We start from the raw sequence: 14,699 nt of genomic DNA, 5'->3' as shown, positions 1-14,699 counted from the left end.
TCACTCAGGCTTCAATGCAGTCATTCTTCCTTCTTTATGCTGCCTATGGTTATGTATATCAGAGCAGAAATAACTGAAGAATAGATATCTTATTCATTCTATTTTCAAATGCAGTAGGGCTCTATTTTTGTTAGAGGGAAATATAGGGTTTTTTTCATCACATGTCAAACACAGCAGTCCGAATAATTGCTATTAAACTTAATTGGCAAAGTTCAGTTCCAAAAGCAAGAGAAGTGAAGAGAAAAAAGGCTACTGGTGTCTGGAAGTGTTATCATTAGTTCTTTGTCTTTAGCACATCGTGTGGAGTGTTAAAGGCTTTTCACTCTGCATTAAACTAATTTTGTTCACCAAAAGAAAAAAAAAAAAAGGTGAGGAATGCCTACCCCCATTTTTTAAACTAAGAAATGAGGGGAAGCTCCTGCTTGTCTGGTGCTGACCTTTGCTGGGTGTAATTGGAAAAATTGTCTGGTAAAAAGCTTTAAGTGCAATCTGAGATGGTTGGGAATTGAAATGGATGTATTTCCCTCATTCTGCCTCTCCCTCTTCGTGCCAAACTCTCCTTTCGTGCCCTGCCAGCAGCTCAGCCCCAGGAATTGCTCACCAGCCCCAGGAATTGTTCAACAGCCCCAGGGGTTGTTCAACAGCCCCAGGAATTGCTCACTACCCCAAAGAATTGCTCTCCACCCCAAGAAATTGCTCATCAGCCCCAGGAATTGCTCACCAGCCCCAGGGAATTGCTCACCACCCCAAGGAATTGCTCACCACCCTAAGGAATTGTTCAACAGCCCCAGGAATTTCCCACCAGCCCCAGGAGTTCCTCACCACCCAAGGAATGTCTCACTAGCCCCAAATAATTACTTACCACCCCAAAGAATTGTTCACCAGTCCCAGGAATGTCTCAGCAGCCCCAGGAGTTCCTCACCACCCCAAGGAATGTCTCACCACCCCCAAATAATTGCTCACCACCCCAAAGAATTGCTCACCACCCCAAGAAATGTCTCAGCAGCCCCAGGAGTTCCTCACCCCCCCCAAGAAATGTCTCAGCAGCCCCACTGTCTCTCTGCAGGTGGTCGGGGAGTGGCGGTTCAGTCGCATCCACTGCGATATCTTTGTCACCCTGGACGTCATGATGTGCACTGCCAGCATCCTCAACCTCTGTGCCATCAGCATTGACAGGTGAGGGCTCTGTGCCACCAGGCTGTGCCAAACCCAGCCTGGCAAGTCCCAGCCCCTCTGTGTGCTGGCATTTGAGCTGGACTCAGAGCCTTGAAAACACTGGGGGAGTTCTTTGAAGAGCACCTTAAAGGATCTCGATGAGCTGTGAGCAGGGAATTCTGTCAGGAGGCACAGAAATGCTGCTCCTGGAGTGCAGGTGGAACTGCCTGTGTGTTCCTGTGGGTTTGGTCCTCCTGGCTGTGCTCTGGGGTGGTGCAGCTAGGAGGAAAAAGGTGGAAGGAGAACTGAGCTGAGCCAGCCTCACCCTCCTGGGTGCAGGGAGCAGCTGGGTGCTGGTGCTGGGTTCTGGTGCTGGGTGCTGGGTTCTGGGTGCTGGGTTCTGGGTGCTGGTTCTGGGTTCTGGGTGCTGGGTTCTGGGTGCTGGTTCTGGATGCTGAGTGCTGGTGCTGGGTGCTCATGCTGGGTTCTGGGTGCTGGGTGCTGGTGCTGGTGCTGGGTGCTGGTGCTGGTGCTGGGTGCTGGTGCTGGGTGCTGGGTTCTGGGTTCTGGGTTCTGGTTCTGGGTGCTGGGTTCTGGGTTCTGGGTGCTGGTGCTGGGTGTGGGTGCTGGGTTCTGGGTGCTGGATGCTGAGTTCTGGGTGCTGGGTTCTGGGTGCTGGTTCTGGGTGTTGGTGCTGGTTCTGGGTGCTGGTGCTGGTGCAGGGCCAGCCCTGGCAGGTGACAGCAGGGGGGTTTGTCCCCTGCAGGTACACGGCCGTGGCCATGCCCATGCTCTACAACACCCGCTACAGCTCCAAGCGCAGGGTCACCGTCATGATCGCCGTGGTCTGGGTGCTCTCCTTTGCCATCTCCTGCCCACTCCTCTTCGGCCTCAACAACACAGGTGAGGGCTCTGCCACCTGCAGCTGGCTCCTGGCGTCTTCCTGGTGCCCAGGAATAAAGGTGGGATCAGCTCTGAGGTGTATTTGATTCTGATTCTGATTCTGATTCTGATTCTGATTCTGATGCTGATGCTGATTCTGATGCTGATTCTGATTCTGGCTCTGTTCCATCCCTGTGCAGTTCCAGGGTTTCACACTCACCACAGCTGAGCTGATGTACAAATCCACGCAACACCAACCCGAGTTACCGTAACATTTGCCCACTGCAAATTCAAAATCCTTCCTCTATTAAAACACACAAAAAGGAAAGCCAAGGGACCAAACCTTCCCTGAGGCAGGAGAGAAAAGGACTGGCAGCTCAGGCAACGCTGGGTTGGGAACAGAGCATGGGATGGGAATCCTTAGCTGCAAGACAAGGAGCAGCCAGGAATTTTGGGGTGATGTGCCACCCTCCAGCCCCTCAGTGGGGACAGCAACCCTGAAAGGTTTTCTCTTGCAGATGAGAAGGAGTGCATCATTGGCAACCCCGCCTTCGTGGTGTACTCCTCCATCGTGTCGTTCTACGTGCCCTTCATGGTGACACTGCTGGTGTACGTGCAGATCTACATCGTGCTGCGGCGCCGCAGGAAGCGCGTCAGCACCAAGCGCAGCAGCCACGTGCTGGACTCGGACACGCAGGCTCCCCTGAAGGTAGCCAGCCCTTCTCCATCCTCCCTGCCCTGCTGCTCCTGCCCCAAACCGCCCTGCCTGGTGCACAGCTGGATGTTGTGGGCGGTTCTGGGTCCTGGTTGTGCGCTCTGGGTTCTGGTGCTGCTCAGGATCCTCCCTGGCTCTCAGGGGCTGTTCCAGGACTGCACCAGGAGCTGCTGCATTAACCCAGAGCAGAGCCTTGGGCTTGGCTGGGACACCCAGGGGCAGAGGCTGCACCAGGGTCTGAGCCAGGCCTGCAGAATCACAGAATCAAGGAATGGTTTGGGTCAGAAGGGACATTAAAACCCAAGGGCAGGGACACCTTCCACTGTCCCAGGCTGCTCCAAGCCCTGTCCAGCCCGACCTTGGACACTTCCAGGGATCCAGGGGCAGCCACAGCTGCTCTGGACCACCAGTGCCAGGACCTCACACACTCCCAGGGAGGGATTTCTCCCTAATATCCAATCTAAACCCACCCTCCTTCAGCTTAAGGCCATTCCCTCGTGCCCTGTCACTGCAAGCCCCTCTCCATCTCTCCATCACCCCTCCAGGTGCTGCCAGGTGTCCCCAGGGCTGGGTGGCAGTGCCTGGGGTGCCCAGCTCCTGCCTGGCAAGCACAGCTCTGCAGGGAGCAGCGGGGGCTGCGTGAGAGGGAGCCCAGCTGGGCGGGCAGGCTGTGAATCCACTTGTCAAAACACAGCTCTGGCAGCAGGCACAGCACAGCCAGGGGGATGTGCAGTCCCACAGGCGCCAGCTCCAAACTCTGCTGCCTGCAAAGGAGGCAGAGAGACAGGGACACGCAAACAAACACCAGCAGAGCTCCGTGGCCTCTCTCCTCTGCTGAGCAGCACGGGGGGGAGCAGCCTCCATCACTGCTCCTCCAGCATTTCCCATCCACTTTTCCATCCTGCTCAGCCACGCTGATGAATTCCTGATTCATTCCTTTGTATTCCCACGTGCCTCCCTTTACCAGCTTCCCTTCCCAACCCCTCTCTGCCTGTGTAACCTCTGAGCTGGTGCTTGCCCCTTAGGACAAATGCACTCATCCAGAAGACGTCAAGCTCTGCACAGTTATTGTGAAGTCCAATGGGAGCTTCCAAGTTAATAAGCGCAAAGTGGTGAGTGTTAAAGAGAAGTGGGAGCTTTCCAGAGCCTTCAGCCTTCCCCTTCTCCCTCAGGACATGAGGTTAATTTATGTAGGGTGGGAGAAAAATAAACCTAAGAGCAAAGGTTACCATTCAATCTCAAAATTGAAATAGTCTTCCCATTCCTTGGAGTGAAGCAGAGGGTTTAAGCTCACAGAGCTCAAAAAGCCAGACTAAGCTCAGCTAAAGATCAGCTCTAAAAGCCACGGCATTTGAACATTTTTTGAGCCTTTGATTTCTTTCTCCTCTCTGTTATTTAAATCTTGGACTTCACTGGCTTTGTTGGGTTTTAGTTGTTGATTCCATTTTTATTTATTTGCATTTCGAAAATCTGTGGAGAGTGGAGACAGCGTCTCCCCCCATTTCTGAGCCTCTTTGTGCCAAGAAGGAAAATCCTCCAGTGCAGCTCTGTCAATCCCACCTGCCCAAAACCCCCCAACACAGCACAGCCCTTTCTGCAGGCAGCACGCAGGGAGGGACACGAGGGACTGACTGCTCTCCAGCATCATCCAGCTTCACTCTGTAAGGAATGTTCGTTGCTCCTCTCTGTGTATTTACCTGTCATTATGTTGTGGACATTTGATTCTTGTCCAGGAGGCAGAGAGTCACATAGAAGAGATGGAAATGGAGATGGTGTCCAGTACCAGTCCCCCTGAGAAAACGGCCCTCAAACCCACAGCACCAAGTAACCACCAGTTGATTGTGCCAGTTGCTTCTAATCGGGGCAACAACTCTACCCTGCAGGCACCCCTGAGCAGCCCTGGGAAGGTGGAGAAGAATGGCCATGCCAAAGAATCCCACCACACAGCCAGGGTCTTCGAGATCCACTCCCTGCCCAACGGCAAGACGAGGAACTTGCTCAAGGCCGTGATCAGGAGGAAACTGTCCCAGCAGAAGGAGAAGAAAGCCACCCAGATGCTGGCCATCGTGCTCGGTGAGAGTGTGCCCTGCCTGCCCTGGGGGCCCTGCAGAAATCCCAGTCCCTGTGTCCGGTGCAGGCTGATTTTCCAGCCCCACTCAGCATTTATTTCCCTTCATGCAGTGGAGAACAGGCAGGCAAAGGAGGGTCACTCCTCGCCAGCACGCACAGCTGTAGTGCTGCACTGAAGGTGCCCAGAGCTGCTCCTTTTGGGGGCTTCTGAGCTCCCAAAATGGGGGAATCTGAGCTCCCAAAATGGGGGATCTGAGCTCCCAAAATGGGGGATTTGAGCTCCCAATATGGGGGATCTGAGCTCCCAAAATGGAGGGATCTGAGCTCTCAAAATGGAGGGATATGAGCTCCCAAAATGGGGGATCTGAGCTCCCAAAATGGGGAATCTGAGCTCCCAAAATGGAGGGATATGAGCTCCCAAAATGGGGGATCTGAGCTCCCAAAATGGGGGAATCTGAGCTCCCAAAATGGGGGATCTGAGCTCCCAAAATGGGGGAAGAGCTCTCAAAATGGGGGAATCTGAGCTCCCAAAATGGGGGGATCTGAGCTCTCAAAATGGGGAATCTGAGCTCCCAAAATGGAGGGATATGAGCTCCCAAAATGGGGAAATCTGAGCTCTCAAAATGGGGAATCTGAGCTCCCAAAATGGAGGGATCTGAGCTCCCAAAATGGGGGAATCTGAGCTCCCAAAATGGAGGGATCTGAGCTCCCAAAATGGAGGGATCTGAGCTCCCAAAATGGGGAAATCTGAGCTCTCAAAATGGGGGAATCTGAGCTCCCAAAATGGAGGGATCTGAGCTCCCAAAATGAGGGATCTGAGCTCCCCAAATGGGGGATATGAGCTCCCAAAATGGGGGAATCTGAGGTCCCAAAATGGGGGTATCTGAGCTCCCAAAATGGGGGATCTGAGGTCTCAAAATGGGGGAATCTGAGCTCTCAAAATGGGAGATCTGAGCTCCCAAAATGGAGGGATCTGAGCTCCCAAAATGGGGAATCTGAGCTCCCAAAATGGAGGGATCTGAGCTCCCAAAATGGGGGATCTGAGCTCCTGGGCTTTCTGGAACAAGAGCAGCAGAGCTCAGCAGAGCTGGCACCTCTGAAGGGCAGAGTTCCTGCTGTGTCTGGGCTCCTTCCACGAGCAGAGTTCTTTAGTACTGGGGTAGAACAGACCAGGATAAAAGCTCATTCCTCTGGGAGATGCATTCCCCTCCTAGCAAAGAGAACCTCAGAACAGTGAGAGCCTGCCCAGCTTTCAGCAATCAAAATCCTCCTCTCTCCTTTCCCCCCGCAGGTGTTTTCATCATCTGCTGGCTCCCCTTCTTCATCACTCACATCCTGAACATGCACTGCGACTGCAACATCCCTCCGGCCATGTACAGCGCCTTCACATGGCTGGGCTACGTCAACAGCGCTGTCAACCCGATTATCTACACCACCTTCAACATCGAGTTCCGCAAGGCTTTCATGAAGATCCTCCACTGCTAAAGCCACCAACAGCACCCGCATGTTTTTGGGAACGGAGGGGAAGAGGGAGCGGCGCCATCCATGCACAGCGGGCAGCGGGAGGGGCTGAGCTCTGCGGGTGGGTCCCCCAGCAGCTCGGGGGTGCAGCGGGGTGGGAGGGTCGCTCGCCCCGCTGGGGAGCTCTGGACCAGTCCCAGGCGCTTTGCAGAGCCACCCTGGCGCTGTGGTGGAAGTGGAAGCGCAAGGATCGAGGCGCTCTCGCTCGCTTCTCGCCCGTGGCCGCCCGGCCTGGAGCGCGCTGGACACAGAGTGGCCACGGGGCCACCGGGAGGTAGCGCGGGGTGCTGGGCACAGCTCTCACCAAAGACAAGGCCATGGTCCCCGCTGGGCAGCAGGAGCCAGGCAGGGCTGGGGAAGCTCTGTGCAATAGCTTTGCCTTCACCTCGAGCTGACTCACCCGCTGTTCGACTGCTGAAGCCTTCAGAAATTAAATAAAAACCAACCCAAAAAACTTTCAGAGGGGCCCAGGCGGGCCGAGAAGGTTCTGCCACCCCCAGACCCTGCAGCAGTGTGAGCCTACAAGCCATGGGTGGAAGGGAGAAGGGGCCATCGGTCCCATGTCAAACCATCGGTGTAAATAGGAATAAATAATATGGATTTTGGAGCCCAAGCCAAAAAAAACCCCAAAAAGAGATGGAGAGAGAAACTCAAGGAGTGGAACCTTGTCTTGCACGGTGCACATCCAACAGGACCCCCTCATCTCCCACCAGTGGTTTCTGCCCACCAGCATCTCATCTCCAGGCTCCAGGGTGTCCCCAGGGGAGGTGGCAGCGTGGTGAATGTACAGACACGAGGACACTGTGCCAGGGGAGGCACCCAGCCCCAGGGGCACCCTGAGCACCCCAGCCAGGCCAGGGCTGGCTCTTCTCCCCTAAATCAGGGGTCCCAAGGAGCACCTCGGGCCTGATTTGCCTCTGTCTCTCCCCAGAGAGTGCAGAATAACATTGTGCCTAATTTAAATCAACAGTCAAGGAGATAAAACTGTGCATTTTGGAAAAAGCCAGAATAAAAACCCAAGAAAGCCCCTACCTGGACCAGCTCCTGTGTCCAAGCTGGACTCTGGAAAGGTCTGGATCTTCCCAGCATCCCTTACCCTCTGCTATCTATTTTTCCATGGATTCTGGAACTGACAGCCCAGAGCATCATTTCCCCACGCCGAGTCTGGCACTGCCAAACCCACGCTGCACTTGCTGCTTGTTCTCAGCTCACACGGTGTTTTGCAATATCTCTGTAAATAAAACACAGCAAGGTGAATAAAACAACGTGGAAATAGGTCTGGCTAGGAATTCCTGCGGGATGTGGAGCAGCAGAGGGTTGCAATAGCCATAGCAGGGGCAGACTCCCAGGGTGCAGTTTCCTGCTGCTTTCTGAAGGAGTAAAAACACAATTGGAAGAGCAATAGAATCCCTTTCATTCTCTATGCAGTTTGTGGAATATTCACTCAGTTTCTGCTTCAGATGAGGTGAAGATGTGCCAAGGTTTCCTTTAATTCCCTGGATTTCCTGGATTGCTAACAGAGCAGGGTGAGCTCCAGCTCTGATTCAGGAAGAGATTACACCAAGCAGCTCCAGCACATAATCTCAGCTGTTTTCTAAAATGGAAGCAGCAGTCCCACCTTAATCCAGTTTCTGTTCTGAACCTGGCATTCCTGGAACGGGCTGGAATGCAGGGGTTTGATGTTCAGCCCACAGCCTTGTGTAACACCTGAACCTGGCTCTTCAGAGCCAAAACTGCAAAATTGGGAACTCCAGCTCGAGAGATCTCAGGCACACATGAGCTGTTCTTCCTTCTCCACAGTTTTAACCAAATTCACTCGGTGGGAATCAACTCAATATTCACAGAATGATGCAAAGGCAGGAGGTTTTTGGGCAGAAAAATAGCACCAAGCTACTGGTCCCTTTTTAAATGTATTTACAAGCAGAAAGATCCCTTTGACTTGGGGAATTAACAGGTGAGGAGCTGAACAAAAATAACAAATATTACATTTCTAGACAAAGAAGCTTTAAAGCATTTGGAAATTACCACAGGTGATGTTTGCCCTGTACTAAAGCCTGGTGTGATCCCTCAGGATAATAATATTAATAATAATAATATCCCTCAGGATAATGTGGATAATACCTGAACTTTGTGCCATAATTTACTTTGTGTCCAGTGTTGAAAATCCTCATCTGTGTTCCTTGCTCCCAAATTTTTCTCTGAATCTAGAACAGAACCTTATAGCTCAGCCCACCTGAACCAGTACCTGAAAAACTCTTCCAAAATGCCATGGAGGGAAAAAAAGCTGCTGGAAAAGATCTCTGTCCTCATGTGGACCAAAAATGCCCAGGTGTGGTTTCCCAGAGCTGCAGTGCTGGCTGTGAGGAATTTCCTGCAGCCATCATTCATCCCAGGACACTTCCAGCTGCTCCTCCCACACTCCAGGTTACCAGGAATGGGGAAATCCCACCTTGGGAAGGTGGCAGGGCCAGCTCTGGCCACCTCTGCAGCTTTTCCTTCCCCACAAAGCTCCTGCACTTCCAGACAGCGAGTGAAGCACTTGGAAAGGCAGAACTGAGCCTTCCCCTTTTGGAGACAGCAATGTTATAGATAACACAACAACATCACAGCACCAAACCTCCTCCCAGCTCTGGCTTTCCTGGGAATTCAGCGATGCTGAGAGCAGGGCCAGGCTGTGCTGGCACAGCCAGGAGCTGTTTGCAGAGCCCAGCACATCCTGCAGGACCCAGCACAGCTCTGAGCCTGGCAGTTCCACACCTCACTGTTCCTTCCACTCTGGAGACAAACCCCAAACCTCTGCTTCCCCCAAGATTGAGCTGGCAGGACGTGCTGCTGATGGGAGGGCTCCTGAGCTGGGTTTTCCATCACCTTAACGAGAAGATTTCATTTCTTCGTTCCTCCAGAACTCCAGAGCCTGGCTCTAGCCCCTCTTTTGTGATTCCTGATTTCCAATTGAAGCTTTAGTTCTGCTTATGGAGTCTTCCTGTTCCTGCTTCCCCTCCCTGTGGCTCCCAGCCCTGCCTGGGGCTCTCTGCACCCCAGATTTTTTGAATCCAAAGCCAGTGAATTCTGCCTGCTCTGTGTTTGCTGCTTGCCTGCTTGCTCCCACTCCACAGAACTCTTTATCTTCCTGGCTGAAGAGTAAATTAACTCCAGTAGGTCAAACCAGCTTATCCAATCCTGCTGAAATTAAAAAATAAAAAAAAAAAAAAAAAGGACAACAGGAAAAATGAAGCCACTACCTCTTGTGGTGAAAATCTCCAGTGCAAACACGACTCCCAGGGGAGTCAGGAATGTATAAAATGCCCATCACAGGTACATGTGGCACCAACCAATGTCTTCATGCAGCACTGTAATTAAATAGAGACTTGCACAAGCCACCCTGATGTCGCTCTGATTGTTTTGTTCTGTTTTCCACTGGGCTCCAGAGAGCCACAGTTGTGCTGCAGAGTTCAAAAAAATCTGGGAGATCTGCCTCTCTTCCCACTTGCTTTTCAGACTATTCTCCTTTTTCCTCCCTTGCCCCATCTATCCTTGGGAATTCTGGTGTTTGTCCTGCCTGCAGAATCAGAGCTGGGGAAGGAAAGATGCAGAAGGGCACAGGCAGGAAGGAAATGTCTGAGATTTCTCTCCTCTCAGGCAGGAGTGGCTGGGGAGGATGGGAGCAGGAAGGCAGAGGTGCCCAGATGAATTTATCTATTATTTATTAATAATTTAACTGCTTCATTTTGGAGTATTTCAATTTATGTTGCACTGTTTCCTCAGGTTTGGTGTTTGTGCAGGTGGATCCTCAGCCAGGCTTAATCAGCACTTTTAAAATAAAGATTATTTTCTTTATATAAAAAATAACAAAATCCTTCCCACTGCTAGGAAAGAAAGCTGTCTGTCCATTTCCAAAAGCCAAATTTCAGTTTAATGGCATTTCAGATCCAAAGGTCTCCTCAGTTTTGAGCCCACACAGAATAATCCCTGCCCTGAAACCCTCAGTTAATGCAGAACCAGAATGTCCAGAGCTGAATTCTCCTTGTTGGATGATTCACCTCAGTGCCACCGTGACTGGGGGAAATGGGGAGCTCCAGTGCCCCCCTCCCCTCCCAAACACAGCAGAATAAACGATATTTTCACATCAAACAGGTTGTTTGCAGCCTGTCTGGCCTGAGCCTGGCAGGATCAAAGGCAGCTGCTCTGAGATTCACCCTCACAGCCAAATTTTATTTCTAAGCCTGTGGACAAAAGCCACTGAGAGCACCCAAAAGAGATAAAAAGAATGATCTGCCCATCTCCTGGGGCATCTGAGTGAGTCCTGACAGGTGAGGCCTGGCACATCCATGGCTCTGATTTGTTCTGCACACCCAGGGAAAAAAAAGAAAAAAAAGATAAAACCAGTTACTCTTGTTAAATTAACTCCCTGTCTTTAATCAAAGCTTCTTTTAATAATTCCAGTTGCTCCCCCAAGCCTTTCTATGATACCAGCCTGTCTGCTTCATAAAGAGCTTTTGACTCACAAATAACAACTTTCTCCACCAAAGAAACAGCGATCACGGTGGACTGAACATAATTAAGTCGTCATGAATAATTAACAGACCTGGAAAATGCCTTTAAAGAGACTTAAGGAGCAAAGCAAAACCCTTTTTAAATGGGAGGAAAACACCAAGCTGGGCCCTGGAGAAAGGAGAGGCTGATGAGAGAGGGGAGTGAGCACGTTTGTGCTGTGCCTCCCTGCCTGGCAATCAGAGCAGCCCTGCAGGGCTCAGCTCAGAGCTCAGCACAGAGCTCAGATCAGCACAGAGCTCAGATCAGCACAAAGCTCAGCTTAACTCAGAGCTCAGCACAGAGCTCAGCTTAGCTCAGAGCTCAGCACAGAGCTCAGCACAGAGCTCAGCTCAGCACAGAGCTCAGATCAGCACAGAGCTCAGCTCAGCTCAGAGCTCAGCACAGAGCTCAGCACAGAGCTCAGATCAGCACAAAGCTCAGCTTAGCTCAGAGCTCAGTACAAAGCTCAGCACAGAGCTCAGCACAGAGCTCAGATCAGCACAAAGCTCAGCTTAGCTCAGAGCTCAGTACAAAGCTCAGCACAGAGCTCAGCACAGAGCTCAGATCAGCACAAAGCTCAGCTTAGCTCAGAGCTCAGTACAAAGCTCAGCACAGAGCTCAGCACAGAGCTCAGATCAGCACAGAGCTCAGCTTAGCTCAGAGCTCAGTACAAAGCTCAGCTCAGCACAAAGCTCAGATCAGCCCAAAGCTCAGATCAGCACAGAGCTCTGCTCAGCCCAAAGCTCAGCTCAGCACAGAGCTCAGCTTAGCTCAGAGCTCAGAACAAAGCTCAGCTCAGCACAAAGGTAAATCAGTGTAAATCAGGATAAATCAGAATAAATCAGTGTAAATCAGTGTAAATCAGGATAAATCACTGTAAATCAGTGTAAATCAGAGTAAATCAGTGTAAATCAGAACGAATCAGGATATATCAGTGTAAATCAATGTAAATCAGAATGAATCAGAATAAATCAGTGTAAATCAGAATGAATCAGTGTAAATCAGAATGAATCAGTGTAAATCAGTGTAAGTCAGGATAAATCAGGGTAAATCAGAGTGAAGCAAAATGAATCAGGATAAATCAGTGTAAATCAGAATGACTCAGCATAAATCAGTATAAATCAGTGTAAATCAGTGTAAATATCAGTGTAAATCAGTGTAAATCAGTATAAATCAGTGTAAATCAGTATAAATCAGTGTAAATCAGTATAAATCAGTGTAAATCAGTGTAGATCAGTGTAGATCAGGGTGACTCAGGGTGAACCAGCCCCCCAGAGCTCCTGGCTGACTGGGGACACCCTGACCTGTGCCTCCTGCAGGGTTTGGTGGCAGAGCTGTCCCTGCAGTGCTGACTCTGCAGGGACAGGCTGCTTTCCCACCCACAACCTCAGCCCTTGGCACTGCATCTAAAGTTCCATAACAACCAGCATTTATATTAGTTATATATTTATTTAAAATTATATAATTATAATTATTTATATTTATTTAATAGCGCAGCCACAAAGCTGATTTTTAAATTCAGGCCACGTGAAAAAAAAGCAAGGAAAGCCCAAAGTGACATCAGGCAGAAATGTAATCTGGTCTCCAAGTGCTGACAGCAACACAGAGAATCTCTGAGCAGCTCCTGAGTGTGAGTTCACAGAGCTCTGTCAAATCTCCAGCTGGAAAATGTACAAAGCTTCAGAGGGAAACCCAGGAGCTGCAAATGTGATTGAACAAGACAGGTTATGAGCTGGGAGCTCGTCTGTGTGAAGAAATGGGCAGTCAGTGGCAGTCTAAACAAATATGTACATCTCCCTCTGAGCACCTCCCTCCCCTGGGACAGCTCTGTCAGGAACTAAAGTGACTTGGAGCTGGCAGCATTCTTCAAAAAAAAAAAATAAAAAAACAAACCCAGCAAGATGGCAAAGCAGCTGCTGTGGGTGCTGCAGAGGGGCTGGGCAGGATGGGATGGGATGGGATGTGTCTGGGGTGACAGAATGTGCTCTGGGGGGACAGAAATGTACTCTGGGGGGACAGGAGAGTGCTCTGGGGTGACACAGTGTGCTCTGGGGTGATAGGAGAATGTTCTGGGGTGACAGAAATGTGTTCTGGGGTGACACAGTGTGCTCTGGGGTGACAGAGAGTGCTCTGGGGTGACAGAAATGTGCTGTGGGGTGACACAGTGTGCTCTGGGGGGACAGAGTGTGCTCTGGGGTGACAGAGTGTGCTCTGGGGGGACAGGAAAGTGCTCTGGGGTGACAGAGTGTGCTCTGGGGGGGACAGGAAAGTGCTCTGGGGTGACAGAGTGTGCTCTGGGGTCACAGGGGTGTGCTCTGGGGTGATAGGAGAATGTTCTGGGGTGACAGAATGTGCTCTGGGGTGACAGAGTGTGCTCTGGGGTGGCAGGACAGTGCTCTGGGGTGACAGAATGTGCTCTGGGGTGACAGAATGTGCTCTGGGGTGACAGGGATGTGCTCTGGGGTGACAGGAGTGTGTGTCAGAGCTGTGGGGTGACAGGGATGTGCTCTGAGGGGACAGAGTGTGTTCTGGGGGGACAGGGATGTGCTGTGGGGTGACAGAAATGTGCTCTGGGGTGACAGAATGTGCTCTGGGGTCACAGCAGTGTGCTGTGGGGTTACAGAGAGTGCTCTGGGGTGACAGAATGTCCTCTGGGGTGACAGCAGTGTGTGTCAGAGCTGTGGGGTGACAGGGATGTGCTCTGGGGTGACAGGGGTGTGCTCTGGGGGGACAGAGAGTGCTCTGGGGTGACAGGGATGTGTGTGAAAGCTGTGGGGGTGACAGGGATATGCTCTGGGGTGACAGGGATGTGCTCTGGGGTGACAGCAGTGTGTGTCAGAGCTGTGGGGTGACAGGGATGTGCTCTGGGGTGACAGCAGTGTGTGTGAGAGCTGTGGGGTGACAGGGATGTGCTCTGGGGTGACAGAAATGTGCTCTGGGGTGACAGAATGTGCTCTGGGGTCACAGCAGTGTGTGTCAGAGCTGTGGGGAGCAGGTGATCCCAGATCCAAGGTGTGAGACGATGCCATGCACAGAGCCTTGAGGATTCTGTGACATCCAAGAGCTGAACTCCTGCCTCTGCCTCCCTCTGGGCTGTGCTCCCTGCCAGGGAATCCTGGGGATCCTGGTGCAGGGTGTGAGGGTCTGACCCAGAACAGAGCTGGGGAAGAGCCCAGAACCCAAACCCAGCCAGGGGGGGCTGAGACAGAGCCAGGGGGAATTTTGGTGCCTCTGTGTCCCTGAGCACCCCTGGCACTGCTCTGCTCCAGTGCCATGCAGAGCAGGGGCTCAGCTCTGCAGGCTGCAGTGCCAGAGTCAGAATTCACCAGATCTGGGAGTGAATTATTGCAATTATTGCAGCTGAAATATTGCTGTGCTGCAGTGACTGGGTTTGTGCATGCTCCCAGCTGGTGGAGGTGCTCAGGGTCACAGTCCCCTGTCCTGTTTACATGGAAATGTCACCTGGAGCTGTGGGGCTCAGGTAGTGCCTGTGACCTGTTCAGCTCTGCCTTTGTGTCTCAGCCCCCCAGCAAAGGGAATATTCGGCTCCCTGGCAGTTCCAGGGTGTCTGGGAAGGAGCATGTCTGATTGCCTTTGTGATAAACAAGCCCTAAATCACTTCAAAGCTGAGGCCAGAATCACTGGGGAAGATTACAGACAGTGAAATAGTAGGGACTGGAACGTGATTCAGAGATAGCAGGGAAAATCACAGCCAATTCTGCCTCCTTTTAATTAAAAAAGAAAAAAAAAAAAAGAGAGAAAGCAAAAGGAAGTGTTGCATGCCTGAGCTGCTCCTCTTCAGCCAGCCAGGCTGGCAGAGCTG

General features: G+C 51.6%; 1 protein-coding gene across 3 annotated transcripts in view; it reads left to right on the top strand.

Annotated features, from left to right (window-relative positions):
• The window catches only part of DRD2 (dopamine receptor D2), a 32,413-nt gene extending 22,690 nt beyond the window's left edge, over positions 1 to 9,723 (top strand). Inside the window, exons 3-8 of one of the 3 annotated variants that reach the window (XM_033081571.1) lie at positions 1,067 to 1,176; positions 1,922 to 2,058; positions 2,556 to 2,746; positions 3,778 to 3,864; positions 4,486 to 4,825; positions 6,114 to 9,723. In XM_033081571.1, the coding sequence (XP_032937462.1) occupies positions 1,067 to 1,176; positions 1,922 to 2,058; positions 2,556 to 2,746; positions 3,778 to 3,864; positions 4,486 to 4,825; positions 6,114 to 6,307 (1,059 nt within the window). In that variant the 3' untranslated portion in view covers positions 6,308 to 9,723. The remainder of the gene's footprint in view (positions 1 to 1,066; positions 1,177 to 1,921; positions 2,059 to 2,555; positions 2,747 to 3,777; positions 3,865 to 4,485; positions 4,826 to 6,113) is intronic. The other 2 variants (XM_033081572.2, XM_033081574.1) reach the window with 2 other exon arrangements.
• The last annotated feature ends 4,976 nt before the right edge of the window (positions 9,724 to 14,699 follow it).

Source organism: Catharus ustulatus, chromosome 28 (genome assembly GCF_009819885.2).
Source record: "Catharus ustulatus isolate bCatUst1 chromosome 28, bCatUst1.pri.v2, whole genome shotgun sequence".
NCBI classification, from domain to species: domain Eukaryota; kingdom Metazoa; phylum Chordata; class Aves; order Passeriformes; family Turdidae; genus Catharus; species Catharus ustulatus.
Note: the sequence above shows the minus strand (reverse complement) of the source record. Positions and strands in the feature narration are given on the sequence as shown.